The sequence below is a fragment of the Balaenoptera acutorostrata genome, chromosome 17 (assembly GCF_949987535.1).
Source record: "Balaenoptera acutorostrata chromosome 17, mBalAcu1.1, whole genome shotgun sequence".
NCBI classification, from domain to species: Eukaryota; Metazoa; Chordata; class Mammalia; order Artiodactyla; family Balaenopteridae; genus Balaenoptera; species Balaenoptera acutorostrata.
The window spans coordinates 9,432,718-9,446,630 of record NC_080080.1 but is presented as its reverse complement, the minus strand read 5'-3'; the positions used below and the strand labels follow the sequence as shown (position 1 = coordinate 9,446,630).

The 13,913-nt window shown below is 36.7% G+C and overlaps 1 protein-coding gene across 3 annotated transcripts in view; it reads left to right on the top strand.

The window, feature by feature from the left end:
* The window catches only part of EFR3A (EFR3 homolog A), a 93,592-nt gene that overhangs the window by 23,940 nt on the left and 55,739 nt on the right, over positions 1-13,913 (top strand). For 2 of the 3 annotated variants that reach the window (XM_007188894.2, XM_057531978.1), the window contains exons 2-3: positions 11,123-11,199; positions 13,407-13,534. In XM_007188894.2, the coding sequence (XP_007188956.1) occupies positions 11,123-11,199; positions 13,407-13,534 (205 nt within the window). Of the gene's footprint in view, positions 1-11,122; positions 11,270-13,406; positions 13,535-13,913 lie in introns of all 3 variants that reach the window. The other variant, XM_057531977.1, reaches the window with a different exon arrangement.

The following is a 13,913-nucleotide window of genomic DNA, read 5'->3' as shown; positions in this document are numbered from 1 at the left end:
TAAAAGTCAAAATATGAGCTTTATTACTAGTAAAGCTGGGTCAGAAAATATGGTTTGACTTTTGTCTATCATCAGGCCTCCCACTTACTTTCCATCCAAATCTAGACTTTCCAACGATGTGTCTAAGGGACATTCCAGGTTGGCAGAGCAAATGCACTTACCAGCCTTCTGCAAGGAGGGCACTCTGAGTTAGACTTCTGGGTAACCCCCTAGTGGCCACGTAGAGACAGCCTTCCAGGACCAAATATACTGATCACGTAGAGGCAGAAAGAGTGACTTGCAGAATGCAGATTTGAAAGAGAAACGTTTGAGAGTGCACTGTTCATTCATTCAACAAATAGATAGGCACTCTCCCTATGTGCTGGGCATTGCGTAAGTGCTAAGGATACATATCCGGAGCTTATGTTTCAAGGCACGCTCAGTTCCTTTGTCCAGACTCACCAGTAAAATAAGTCACTCTTCCTCCTTATAATAGAAAGTTTCTCTAGGAAAGGTAGGTCAGGAGAATAGAACAATTTTTCCAAACTGTAGAGCTCATTCCTTAGCTATTGCATGTAAAATAAATTCCAAGGACTGATAATTTTAAGGACAAAGTGGCATGAAATACAGAGAAGCATACCAGAGCAGTCTTTTAGGAAAAGGGGAAATTTCAAAGTTCTGGTCATATTTTAGAAAATCATGTGCAAAGTCTGACCATGATAATTTGTTTTCCTTTGCTCCAGTACTTGATTTAGGATTTTAAAGGCCATTTAGGGCCTCACCCTGATTTATCTCCAGCATGGGTCTGCCAAGTATTCACTTAACGTAAGTTGCTTAGAAAATCTAGTCCACAGGGAGGTATGGTGGTGGCATCTCACAGTGATGGGGAAGTTCTAGAGACCTCAGCCACGAATACCAGTGCACTGTTGGCAGTGAAGTTCTGTCAGGTCAGTATCTTCTGTGACGTTGTTTCCAAATGCCCTAGTATTTGTCATCTCTGTCATTCATTTGGTCTCATAAATGGTACTTTATATGATTCATTTCTTGTAATGTATTAGATGAACTTAAGATGCCGCCGGTATTACCATTTTTTATCCATTGCATAAGTTAGGTAGTAAGTACAATGTCCTGCGTACCTCAAGTACACAATAAGAAAAAATCATATACGTAGTTCTTTAAATCATTATGCAAGGGGAGTGGTTCTTGAGAACTTGAATGGTCATAGTAGGAAGCGGGGTTTATTTCTAGAAATAGGAGTTCTGGTATCCCATCTCTAGAGACTGACTCAGAAGGTCCTGGCTGGGGCCAGGGAGTATTCAGTTAAAAACATATATTCCAGGAGATTGTTTTTCAGATGGCTCATAGAACCCTAAGGAAAGCATTGTACTATGAAAACACAATTTACTTAGGTAGGATTTCTTATGAGGTAATCTTTTATCATAAGAGAGTAATAAACACATTCACATCGTGAAAGCAGAAGAGTTGAGAGTGTTGTTTTAGTTAGGGAAGTTGAGGGTGTTCTAATTGTTCCCTAGAGAGAATGTTTGTGTTAAGAGTATGGTAGAAAAATCAGCCTAATTAGATATATATAATTCTACCCGGAGATTGAGGGTGAATTTGGTTACTTGCCATTATGGTTTTGTTTGCATCTGCCTTTTGTTTTTAGTAAAGGAATAATCATCTTGTTTTCTGTAGTATTGATTTCTTACAATTTTGTTAGTATTTTTTTTGTTGCTTGATTTTTAAAAAAATTTTCTTAACATCTTTATTGGAGTATAATTGTTTTACAATGGTGTGTTAGTTTCTGCTTTATAACAAAGTGAGTCAGCTATACATATACATATATCCCCATATTTCCTCCCTCTTGCATCTCCCTCCCACCCTCCCTATCCCACCCCTCTAGGTGGTCACAAAGCACCGAGCTGATCTCCCTGTGCTGTGTGGCTGCTTCCCACTAGTTATCTGTTTTACATTTGGTAGTGTATATATATTCATGCCACTCTCTCACTTTGTCCCAGCTTACCCTTCCCCCTCCCTGTGTCCTCAAGTCCGTTCTGTACGTCTGCATCTTTATTCTTGTCCTGCCCCGAGGAAGAGAAAAACAAAATACCGTATGCTAACACATATATATGGAATCTAAAAAGAAAACAAAAAACAATTTTGTTATATTTTAAAGGTCTTCATGTTAGGAACCAGTTTTGTGACTTATTCATGCATCCCATCACAGTCCCTAGCTTCGTACCTTGACTGTAGTAGGCATTTTATAGAACATTAATTACAGATGTGCAGGGACTTTACCAGTTAATAACAAAAAATTATTACATCATTTGATATATTACGATTATAGTTATTATATACCAGAAAAATTAAAGCCAGGTAAACTCTTAAGTTATTATTATTTTTTTAACCAATGTTCTATGTTTCTTTTTTTTTTTTCCTTACCTTTTTCTTTATCTTCCTTGGCTGGATTGTTGCTGCTTTTCCTCATTTTGTAGCTGTAACTGAAAACTTGTCTACTTTGTTTGATGCCTTTAGACATGTCCCAATACTCCGTCTAAGAGAATAAGGATAATCCTAGGTCCTAGGTTGCCTGTGACTGCCAAGATTTATATCACTGGTCCTGGCATAATTATTAATAGCATCCTGAAGTCACTCTAGAGATGCTAAATTACTAAGCATCCCTGGGCCTCAGAACCATCTGAATCAGTGATTTGCAAATGGAGTTCCTGCCTTTACTTATCCATGGAGGTCCTTCTGAGGCTCTGCAAGTTTGTCTTTGCTGTGTTAATGTTAGTGGCTCTTTCTGTATTTTGATTTCTAATGTGAGGATTCCTAGACCCTGAAGTTTTGTTGTCCTCTAACAGGTAAGACTAGTAGCATCTTTATTTTTATTGAGAATTTTTGTGTGTTTTAAATGTGGAATTTTTAACTTATTTTAATCTTATTTTTGAACTATACAATAGAAGGTTTTGGCTGTCTCAAGAAAATTTTGCCCTTTCAAAATGGATTCTAAATGGGTGAGAGAGAATTCTTGGGCCATTAGCTTATGTCTAGGCATTGATATAAGAAAAACAATTTTCAAGAACACATAAAAAAACAATATTCCATGGTGTTCCATGAACATTTGTTCATGTTAAGGGTTCTTTACAAGAAGTTCTAACTAAAGGGAAAGTTGTAAGTTCAGTTTCTTTTGTTCTTTTTCATAGTAAAGGAATTTAGATATACACTGATCTCAGTTTTTGTTTATCTTTGAAGAACACATTTTCTTCTTAATGTAAGATACTCCTGTACTCTTTGGCTAGCTTTGTCATATTACATATTTACCAAGATTTGCTCTGAGAAGTGGAAAATAAGTTTTTGTACAAAGCTCCAAAGATTGGTTTGTTGAAATATACTACAGAGATGGAAACTGTCAGAGCCCTCAATTACTTTGCCAACTGTTTCCCTAGCTGGGTATTAAATCTCCTTTTGAAGATAAAGGGTTTTTTGTCAGCTAGAGTTTTTGTTAGACTGTGTTTTAAATAGGACTCTTAAAACACATTTGTGCTTTAGTACTTTACCTTCTCAGTTACGTTATAAATTCTACATAGTCTGATTTGCCTTATGCCCTTGTTCCTCTATCTTAATCATAATCCTTAAATTTATCTTTGACCATTACATAATTCTCTCTTCCCCCCAAACATAGTAATTGTGCAAAATAATTATCAATATAATAGTCAGTACCATGGTGTGGATTCAAGGGGAAAGTTGTTGTTCACATGCTTTTTTAAACAATTACATATGGAGAAAATGTGATTCCTTTTGTAATTCTTAACAGTACTACTGACATTATCATAGAGGACCTTTAGTCAGTATTTTATCTATTAAACAAAAAAGGGAATCACATACTATTTCAGTTTTCAGTTCTGCCTCATCTAATTTCTTACCTCCGGAGATGGGGACACCGGAGCGCTGTGTACTCCCTTCCAAGACCACCCCGAGCGCACTTGAAGAAGGTCTGTGGCACGCAGAGTCTGGTCATATGGTCTTAGAAGTAGGGATGAACCATACACTGTGTCCTAATGGTGGTGGGGACAGAGGTGTGAGTACTTTTTTTTTTCCTGGTTGCAGCTCTGGTTTCTGTATCATCCAGTGGATCCTTTCTTATTTGTTTTGCAAACTAAGCCAACATCAGATGAAATGAATAGAGAATTGTATTTCCTTATTTTAATGTTTGTGGTATTTTTTTTTTCCATATGAGGATTCCAAAAGGTTTTCAAATGCAATCTTGCAGGATTAGATTTTGTAAAAACCATGATTATTCTGTATTTTATTGCTCTTGTCCTTGGGTAACTCTACTGAGTAATATTTTTTTTTTCAGTTAAGTATGATAGTATACTGTAAAGTCTAGGTATAAGTCTGTAAATTGACTGTAAGTAGGACAATGCCTAATATATTTTTTTCCTTTAAAATTGTGATAGTGGGGGAAAAATGTGTTGAGTACAGACTGATCACTAGTTGACGCAGCAAAGAGCTGTTTTTTCCCTACAGAGAGTATCTCAGAGTAGTTTTGTGAAGTGTGCAGAGTTTTGTCTATGTTATGCCTTTTGTAGAGGCAAGTATTGCAATGCAGTGGGAAGACCATCTTTTAAAAAAGAATTGGAGCTTTAATTCCATTTACTGCCTTTGTTGTCCTCTTTTCCATGAAGTTTATGTGCCTGGGAATAAAGAACAAGTAGTGAAATTGAGAATGAAAGAGAGAACGTATAGAATTACATGTGGAAAGAATCATGTAATAAAATACTCCTCTAATGGATTAGAATCCTTTCAAAAGGAACACTTTCCTAAAGATAAGACTATTTTGTTCCCATTTTACTTTGACCCCTATCTAATTAGTCACCAAACCCTTTTGATGCTTCCTTTGTGCCACCTTCTACATTCCTTCCTTTCTAAGCTCTGGGTCATTAGAAAACGCATTTTGGGTTTTCCATGCGCCGTCCTCCATAGTGAAACTTGCACTGTTCCGCCTGCCTGTAATCATCCTCCACTGTCTTCAGTGTATCCTTACAGTTCAGTCTACTTGTTCTTCAGGGGGAGCCCTCAGCTCAAATCCCATGTCCTTCACAAAACCTCCCTTCATTTGACCTGGGAGTGCTTTCTGTCTTCTCTCAACTTCTGTGGCCCTATGGCCATGTGGTCCATTTGACATTAGATGTCCCTTGTCCTCCAGTGTTGTCCAAATCTTGTTTTAGATTTCAATTTTTAAACCTGTGTCTTTTCAAGTAGATAGTTACCTTTTTGATCCCCTGTGGCTCTTAACACAGTGCCTTGTACATGTGTTGAAGTGCAGGAAGAACAGCCGTATTACAGGCTTTATATATGGTGTCTATATGAGTGTGTATGGTATATGTAAATCTACATATTACATGTTTGGTACTTGGGAGGGATATGTGTGAGTGGGACTGTAATATTGCTAAATCTTTTAATTGTATGAAGTGAATGTCTTGTTCTGACACTAACTAAATGAATAACTTGACTTTTAATTTTAACCTTGAAGAGACTATATGTGATGCAGACTCTTTTAAAGGGCTTTGGATACCATAGAGCTCGAGGTCTTGAGGTAATGAATTTTTTAAATCTTCTAATAGAAAAACACGCTGTCTCTTTTCACCTTGATTACTGATAGCTTCCACTAGGCCTAAAAATAAAACATGAATTGTTCAAAGTGATTCGTTTGACATTGTCAGCTATTTGTTGGAGAAATTATATTGTTCTGGCATTTATTTAGTATTTTGTAGTGGGCAGTGTACTTTATCATTTTGATTTTTATACCACATATCAATAGATATTAAATTCATTTTGTTTATCAGTGAACTTTGGGTCCACATTCATTTAGTGAAGGAACATTTTTTGTGAATGTCTGCTATATTCCAGACATGCACAACAATGAACAAAATGTATGGGCTTTATGTTGGAGTGACTCATTTTCTGGGGGGAAAGACAGACATGTGTATAAATAAGTACAATAATTTGTTATAGACACAATGATAGAAATATCATAAAGGCCAAAATCCAGTAATCATAGCCATTCCCATTTGAAAGTATGACACTTAGTAAGCCCTAAATATGCCAGAGAATTCCTAATGCATTACATGTTAGAATTAACAGAGATAATATAATTGTTTTGTAGAAGGTATAGATACTGTTAATTTCTCCTTTAATAGATCATGAGACAAACCTAATTCAAAATCATACAGTTGGTTCCCATCTAAGATCTAAACATTCTTCAACTTCAGTGACAGTAACTTATTATTTTTGTTTTAGAGGGTAGCTTTTTCCCAAGTACCCAGTACCATGATGGTGTTTAATAATAGACATTAATAGTTTAATTATTAATAATTTAATAATGGAGATATTACTATTTCCAGTTAGGTTTAAATTATCATTGGTAATATAGTTAGTTGAAAGCATAAGTAACTTATTTTAAAAGGGGTCTTAATTAATTATCCAAACCCCCAGACTTACAAAGCTGCATAGGAAAGCAAATGTCATCACAAACTAGGAGTACTCACTGGTGGACCAACCACTTAGATTACTGGCCCCATTACGCAGAATTCTCCCAGCACCCCTGTGTGCCCATGTACCCGATCCGATCCATGGCTTCTATCAGCTCAGCCATGAGGTTTTCTGTGCAGCTACTCAAGTTCTTCTGTGAATGCCTGTTGGATCAGGACGGGTTGGAAATTACTTCTAACACCTCACCATCAAAGAAGGAGGATGATAGAGGTCGATACATTTCACTCCTGCCTGTGGTGAGGACTAGGAGACACTGGTGAATCCACATGATGTCTTGGGTGTCTTTAAAGAAGAAATGGTTAATTTAGGAGGGCAAAATTTACCAAAAAAAAAATTTACCAAAAGATTATATATATTATTATATATATATAATGTTCTTAAAGTGGCTTCTATATTCCAGGCAATTTTTATATTGATTTAGTACTCCTAACCCTGAGAGATTGGTAGGATTTTTCTGTTTCCTGACTAAGGCTCAGAGAGCATTATTGAACAGATTGCCCCATGAGCCTGTCTGCACACCACTGTCATATGCAACTTGGCACTTTTTTTTTGGTCATAATTTTTCTTTCCAGCTATGCTCCAGTTCCATTTTCCCATAGTTCCGTTACCTACTTGAGACTTCCTGTTTCTCCTCCTGCTGTATCATACGTAGGGTTCTAAATTCCATATGCTACAGGAGGAGAATAGTGAGTTACCTTCTCCTTTATGTGTTAGAATTAAATTTAAAGGAAGAATTCATATTGCTTAGACCTGCCAGTTGCTTGAGGCTTTCTTGTGATATGCTTAGCCCCTTTTTCCTTTGGAAAAGACGAGGTTGGGAAGCAGTTGAAAAGTGAGGAGTTTGTTGGAAGGGATCAGAAGCTAGGATGAAAAGGAATTAAAGGGATGCTTCAAGAAAAAAAAATATAAGTTCATTTTCTTATTCAAACTATATGAAAATCTATATTTAGTAAACTAGCAATACAATACTTTAATAGTATCTTGTTTAAGCTGTTTGGCCTTGTCAGCAGAATTTGATAGGGATATTATCAAGTTCTCCATAGCTTTATATTTGATGTCAGCACGTTAGGTAAGTTACAGTGTATTAGTACCTTCTGCTAATTAATTACAAGTAAAGTGAGCTAGGCACTTCCTGGACAGTAGGTAAAAGGATCTAAGAGCAGGAAGATCAGCTAGAAAATCGTCTCTTACAACATGAAGGACTATGTGCAGGTACCTGCAGCTGAACTCGAAAAGCCTTATGAACTGACTTCAACAAGGGAGTCAACCACATTTCTGTGCCTGAGTAGGTCCAGTGATTTTATTTTACTTGTTCTTGTGGTGCTTATAAGTACAGAATTGTCTTATTTGAAATAGAGTTATTTCTTTTGTGATTACTGTTACCACTCACTTTCACCTTGTATTACCTTCAGTATGTTATCATTTTATAGAAACCTGAGTAAATTGAAGCTTTCAAATCTAGTTTCATCTGTCTTCTCTATAGTTGGTAAGTTTTCATGCATAGTAAGTGGTCAAGAAGTTGTTTTTGTTCTGTTTCGTTTTGAACCTCCTGTAGAAGCTCACTGTGATTGTTTATTTCCCTCCATGGCAGTGCATTCCTCATCTGTTAGCCAGACTCATTCCTGCAGTCATGTTCATTGGTAATGGTCTGTGGAGAGCTAAAACGTTTAAAGTAATTTAGAAATTGTCTGGTACTTGAATTCAGAGTGGCAGTTACCCTTTAAAGTCATCAGATCTGGTTGGAATCTCAGCTCCTCTCCTTACCAGCTGTATGATGTGGGACAGATGGGCCTCCCTTAGCCTCTGTTTCCTCGTTTATCACACAAAGCTGGAAATAGCACCTCAGAGAGTCGCCATAGGAGTAAATGAATGATGCTGTAAAGTACTTAGTGTAGTGCTGCACACATCACGTTCAGAAAATAGCGGTTACCCCACTGGTTCTCTCGTTACTGAAGGCTTGTTGTGAACCACATATAAAATTTGTTGGATTTTTAGATGATTAATTCGCAGCAAAGGTTTTTACGTTGTTGGCAATACTATCTCAAGGGCCCTCAAGCACCTCTGCTTACCCCGATTGTAAGTACTTACAGCGTTACTAGTAATAACTACCATTTTATTGAATGCTACTTTGTATTACACCCTTAATAAGAACTTTACATATAGTTTTATTTCATTTTCCCAATAAATATGAAGAAGGCGTTATTACACCCATTTAACTGATAAGGAAACGTAGGTAAAATAAGAGAAGGTAACGTGCCTACCTAGCTGGACAGTGAGAGACCTTGGGTTCACCACAGTCTGTGTGACCCCAGAGCCCCTGCCCTTTAACCCCATGCTACCTATTGGGCATTTTGTCTTTTTACTCGTCTGTCTCTTCCGGTACACCCAAGCTTCCTGAAAGTGGGAACTGGATATGATGTGTATTCCAAGTCCCCATTTTTGGAAGCCTCTTTAAACTAAAAGCAGTGTATAATATCAGAAAGTGTCAATGTGAGATGTAATACCTTATTAAGAATTCTTTCTTACTTACTGAAAATTACATAATTTACCATTCTGACAGGAAACTTGAAGCTTTGGGACTTGTTTTTCAGTTCCGTTCTCTCTTTGCCATAATAGCAATTTGAATTTACTATATTTGGCCTTGTGTTAGTGATAGCAAAGTATTCATCCTAATCTTCTTATCAGGTTATAAGCTTCTTTCATCATTGCAATACCTAGCTCAGTGCCCTGTGTAAGTTAATCACTTGATACATATTTGATTTTAATTTATTTCAGTATATTAATATTCATCTGAAGTATTTTTATATTAGGTATAGTTGACACAGAAATATGACTTTTGCTTACTTGGCTTTTACCCTTGTTTTTCTTTCTAGCAATCAGGCCTGTGTTTTGCTTTTGGACTTTAAAAAGAGTTCAGGTATTTTGGTGTTAGTCTGAAAAAAATTCCCTAATGGACTCTTTGGAATTTTTTCTTCTATTAAAGTAGAAAACATCCTGAACAATGTGTAACATTCCGCATTATCAGCATGTAGTGCCTGTGTATATATTGCTGAATTATTCACTGTTTTTTAATAACAAGTTTATGAACTTCTCAAGGGCAGGGATCTTGTCTCTTGTACTTTCTTGTATCTGTGGCATCTAGCCACAGATGGTGGCTGGGGACATAGCAGGTGCAGATGAAATATTTGGATCTTGATTGATTTGACCACTAATGTCTATGGGTTTGTGGAAAGAGCATGAGGTTTCAGAGTTAGACATTGGATTCTCACCCAGCCATTGCTGTTGAGTAAGTTATTTGGTCAGTTCTGCTACAGTTTCCACTCTGGTAAAGTAGTAATGATAATAATACCTAACTAATTTGCTGGAAATGTTAAATAATGTATGCACACTGCTTTATGATGACTAAAGATGCTGTACATGTCTTAATTCTGTCTTGTTTTTATCAATATAATGGCTCCGTTCTACGACAAATCTGGACTCAGTCTTGTGTGTTTTGGCCTGTTGGACACTTACTTGACGTGATATATGACTGCATGCATGAGTCATGTATACTTCATGAGCAGAGTGAGGTCTGGAGAAGTTGTCTGTGGAATAACATTACTCAATAAGATAATAGAAGTCTGCTTAAGTCTGAGTTCTCTTAACTTCTAGCTTAAGTGTTCTCTCATACCATATTTTGGTTTCTAAATACATACAAGTGCACACTTACACACAGACACACATGCCCCAGTTTCATAAATCATGGGAAGAATTTTATAATGGCTCAAGACCAACATTCCCATTAAGTTATTAGTTTGTAGTACAAGAAAATGGATGCCTCTTACCTACATAGTTCCTTCCAGAGAGCTGCTGTGCCTTACCCAAGGTCATGTAGCCATTTAAGTGAAAGAATTGGAAGGAACCCAGGTCTTCTAATCCAAATCCTTGACTCTTTCCAAGATGCCAACAACTGAAAATGTATAGAGCAGCCTTTGAGCATTTTTTGAAATTCCTGGACTTTCCCTCGATGTTGGTTCTCCCTCACTATTGTGGTTCCTTTGTATGATGCATCATATAGATACAGGTGTTACCTGTTTTCACCAGCTACACTAGGAGCGAACTGCCATTTTAAGACCATTGTAGCTGGAGCTGAGTGGATTGGGCTGGGCAGGAAAAGTGGGGGTGAGGGAGGTAAAGGTAGGGGTAGGGACTGCAGAGAGTAGTAGGAAGTGAGACCAGAAAGGAGGCAAGGTGGGGTACCAGTTGTGTATATGCTTTAGAGGATGAATTGGGTGGGTTTTACGTGGATGTGCGTGCATGCGTGTACACACACGCGCGCCCCAAAACAGTTTGAACAGTTTGGTTTGAAACTTTGGAATAATTCATTAGCATGTTCATTTTGACCTGGTGTCTTTGGGGAGGGGAGGAGAAATTTAACTTTTTCACTTCTTCATTAGTAATTGAATTTGCATGCCTTTTTCTATTTCTGGCTGTTTGAACTTTCCCCCTTTATTTTAAAGAACCCATAAATATTCAGAAACTTGAATTTCTAGGTCGGTTTACAGTACGATTAATCTCTGTACTTGATGATTTTATTCTCTTTGAACAGGAGTGTGTTGCTGCTGTTCTGCTTTGCGTCCTCGCTACAAGCGCCTGGTGGACAACATCTTCCCTGAAGACCCAAAAGTAATTTGATCTGCATCTACTGCTCCTTCTCTTTGCTGGCCCATCCTCCCCCCCGCTGACCTCCCTAAAGGTTTCCCTAATTTCATTTCTCTACTTTTACTCCCAAATCTCATCATGTGCACTACTATTTTTATACTACTCTCCTTTTTTTTAACCTTTAAATGATCCATGCTTGCTTGTCTTGTTTTCGGATTCTTTTCTTAGATTAAGCATAAATTCAGAATGCTGGACGGATGATGTTCTTTAGTCTGTATAGTTCCTCAATTTAAGTAATACTCACTTACCAAAAATTTATGAACTAGTGTCAGATCATTTGTATGAAATGCCAAGAACACAGCTGTGAATACAGACGTGGTCTTCTGCTCTCACCAAGCTCCTAGACAAGTAAATTGGCAATTACAACACTGTGTGAAAGAATATGCTGTGATAGAGAAATAAGTACAGGGTACTGCTGGAGTAGGTAGGAATGATATCTAATCTGGGCTTGGGAGAAGAAAGGCCTGAAGGAAATGAAATCTAGGCTAAGATCCAAAGAATAAATAGGGTTGGCCACACAATTTTCAGAAGAGAATTGAGCAGTAAAGGGAGAATATTCCAGGCAGAGTTTGTTCTCTTTTTACTTAAGTGCTTTTACATTTTTCATAGAAGTTACTTTATTGTGGAAGACGACTGGTTTCAAAGCAAGTGTCTTTGATTGATTTTGTTTGACACTGTCTTAAATTTTCCAAGACTCTTTTAGTCTAGCGTTAAAAGGATAGGAACAAAAAAATGTTACATGGGTTTGATTTCCAGAAGTTGCTTTATTTTAAAATGTAGCCAACTCTAGAAACCTCTTGGTTATCTTGATATTAATTTATGAGATACGCCTCATTTTTAATCAAATCTGATTTAAATATTCAGCTATTTGTAGGAGGCCTGCCAATTAAATATTTTGGCTGCGAGATATCCTGGATAATTTATGGCATATAAATAACTCTAAGATATGGTACCTGCCTTTAAGAAGCTTTCCATCCATTTGACTGAAATAAAGCGAAAGCATACTAAATATTAAATCACAATGCATAAATCAGTAAGTAAAATGTTAAGTAAAATAGGTGGTAAAGTTTCTGCCTTTATATCAGGGAGGTATCATATGGGTTGGCAATCTCTGTGAAGCATTCTCAGAAGAAATGCAATTTGCTGAACTTTGAAGGATGTACACCATCTGGAGAAGCAGAGATTAGTCTCTGTTGCCAGCAAGAGAAGAATCATGGTAAAGTAAGAGATACATTTGAGAACAAGAGCCTTCAAATGAAGGTGCCTATAGCCTAATTGAAGTGTAATGAATGATAATTGTACACAGTTCCTGATTGGAAGTTTCAGAAGTATCATTTAATAGACTGAATATTCAGATCATTTTCTTAAGGAATCTGGAACATACAATTACTGAAGATAAGGATAAGGTGGAGCACAGATTATGGAGGAATGTGAATGACAGACAAGGCATCTACTTTACCCCCTTTAACTTACAGGCGGTGAGGGAGCTTTGAACACTTTTGATCTTGGGAGTGGTGGCTGGTAAATTAGAGAATGGTTACAGAAAGAATCTTTATTTTTGCCAAGTATTTAGATAAGATTTACTTAAATAGCAATCTGTAAAATAAGGTTTAAGGAAAAGAAAAGATTTACATGAACCTTGCATACATATGGCAACCATAAACCCAATTGACTACATTTCTTATTTTTAATTTATTAAACGAGCAAATCTTGTGGTATATCCAAAACGCGTCCAACAGTAGGTTCCCAGAGTGCAGAGGTCTACGTGTCATAGTCCTGCCTTCAGAGAGTGCTCGAATGAGGGGAACAAATAACCAAACCTTTTCTTATAATTACTAAAATATATTCTATTCCTTACGTACTATATGCAGTTAATGGAGCTATTTTTCTGTAAAGGAAGGTGTTAGAATAATCCATTGCTTGTGAAAGCATATTTAAATGCTTTTCCTAAATGGGGCATTTATTTAACTTTTTGAAAATTCTGCATATCCAGAATGGTGATTAGCTCTTAAGAGGCTATATCCAGGAAGATTCAGCATAAATATGGATTAATTACCAATCCAAAAAGGGGAAATGTGATGCAGGCAACACTTAGAAATACAAAAAATAAGCATGAAAATATAGATATAAATATAACCTATTTCACTTGTTTTTTTAATTTTTATTTTTAGGATGGCCTTGTTAAAGCTGATATGGAGAAATTGACATTTTATGCTGTATCTGCTCCAGAGAAACTGGATCGAATTGGTTCTTACCTGGCAGAAAGGTTGAGCAGGGATGTTGTCAGACATCGGTCTGGGTAAGGAAACTAATTGCTGCTAATATAGTATCTTTGGAAAATTCTTCCTAGGCTAAATCATCCTATAAATTATTTTGCCATCTAGTCAGGGAAAGATAACATATGGAGAATAAAACATTGTAATATCATATAAGGAAATGTGTAATATCAAATAGATGCTGTAGCTTTTATTACTTTCCTGGTGGTCAGGTTTAAGAATAAACTCATGTTACTTAACAGAGTTGTTTAAGTATCCATTAATTTTTAAGACTTCCCTAATGGAAATAGTAGAAATTGATTCCCTTAGTCTGTCAGCGCAGTACTGTAATTTAAAAATCAGTCTCAAAGTTGAAAACTATCAGAAATTCTGTTAACGAACTGATTTTTTATCACAGCTCCA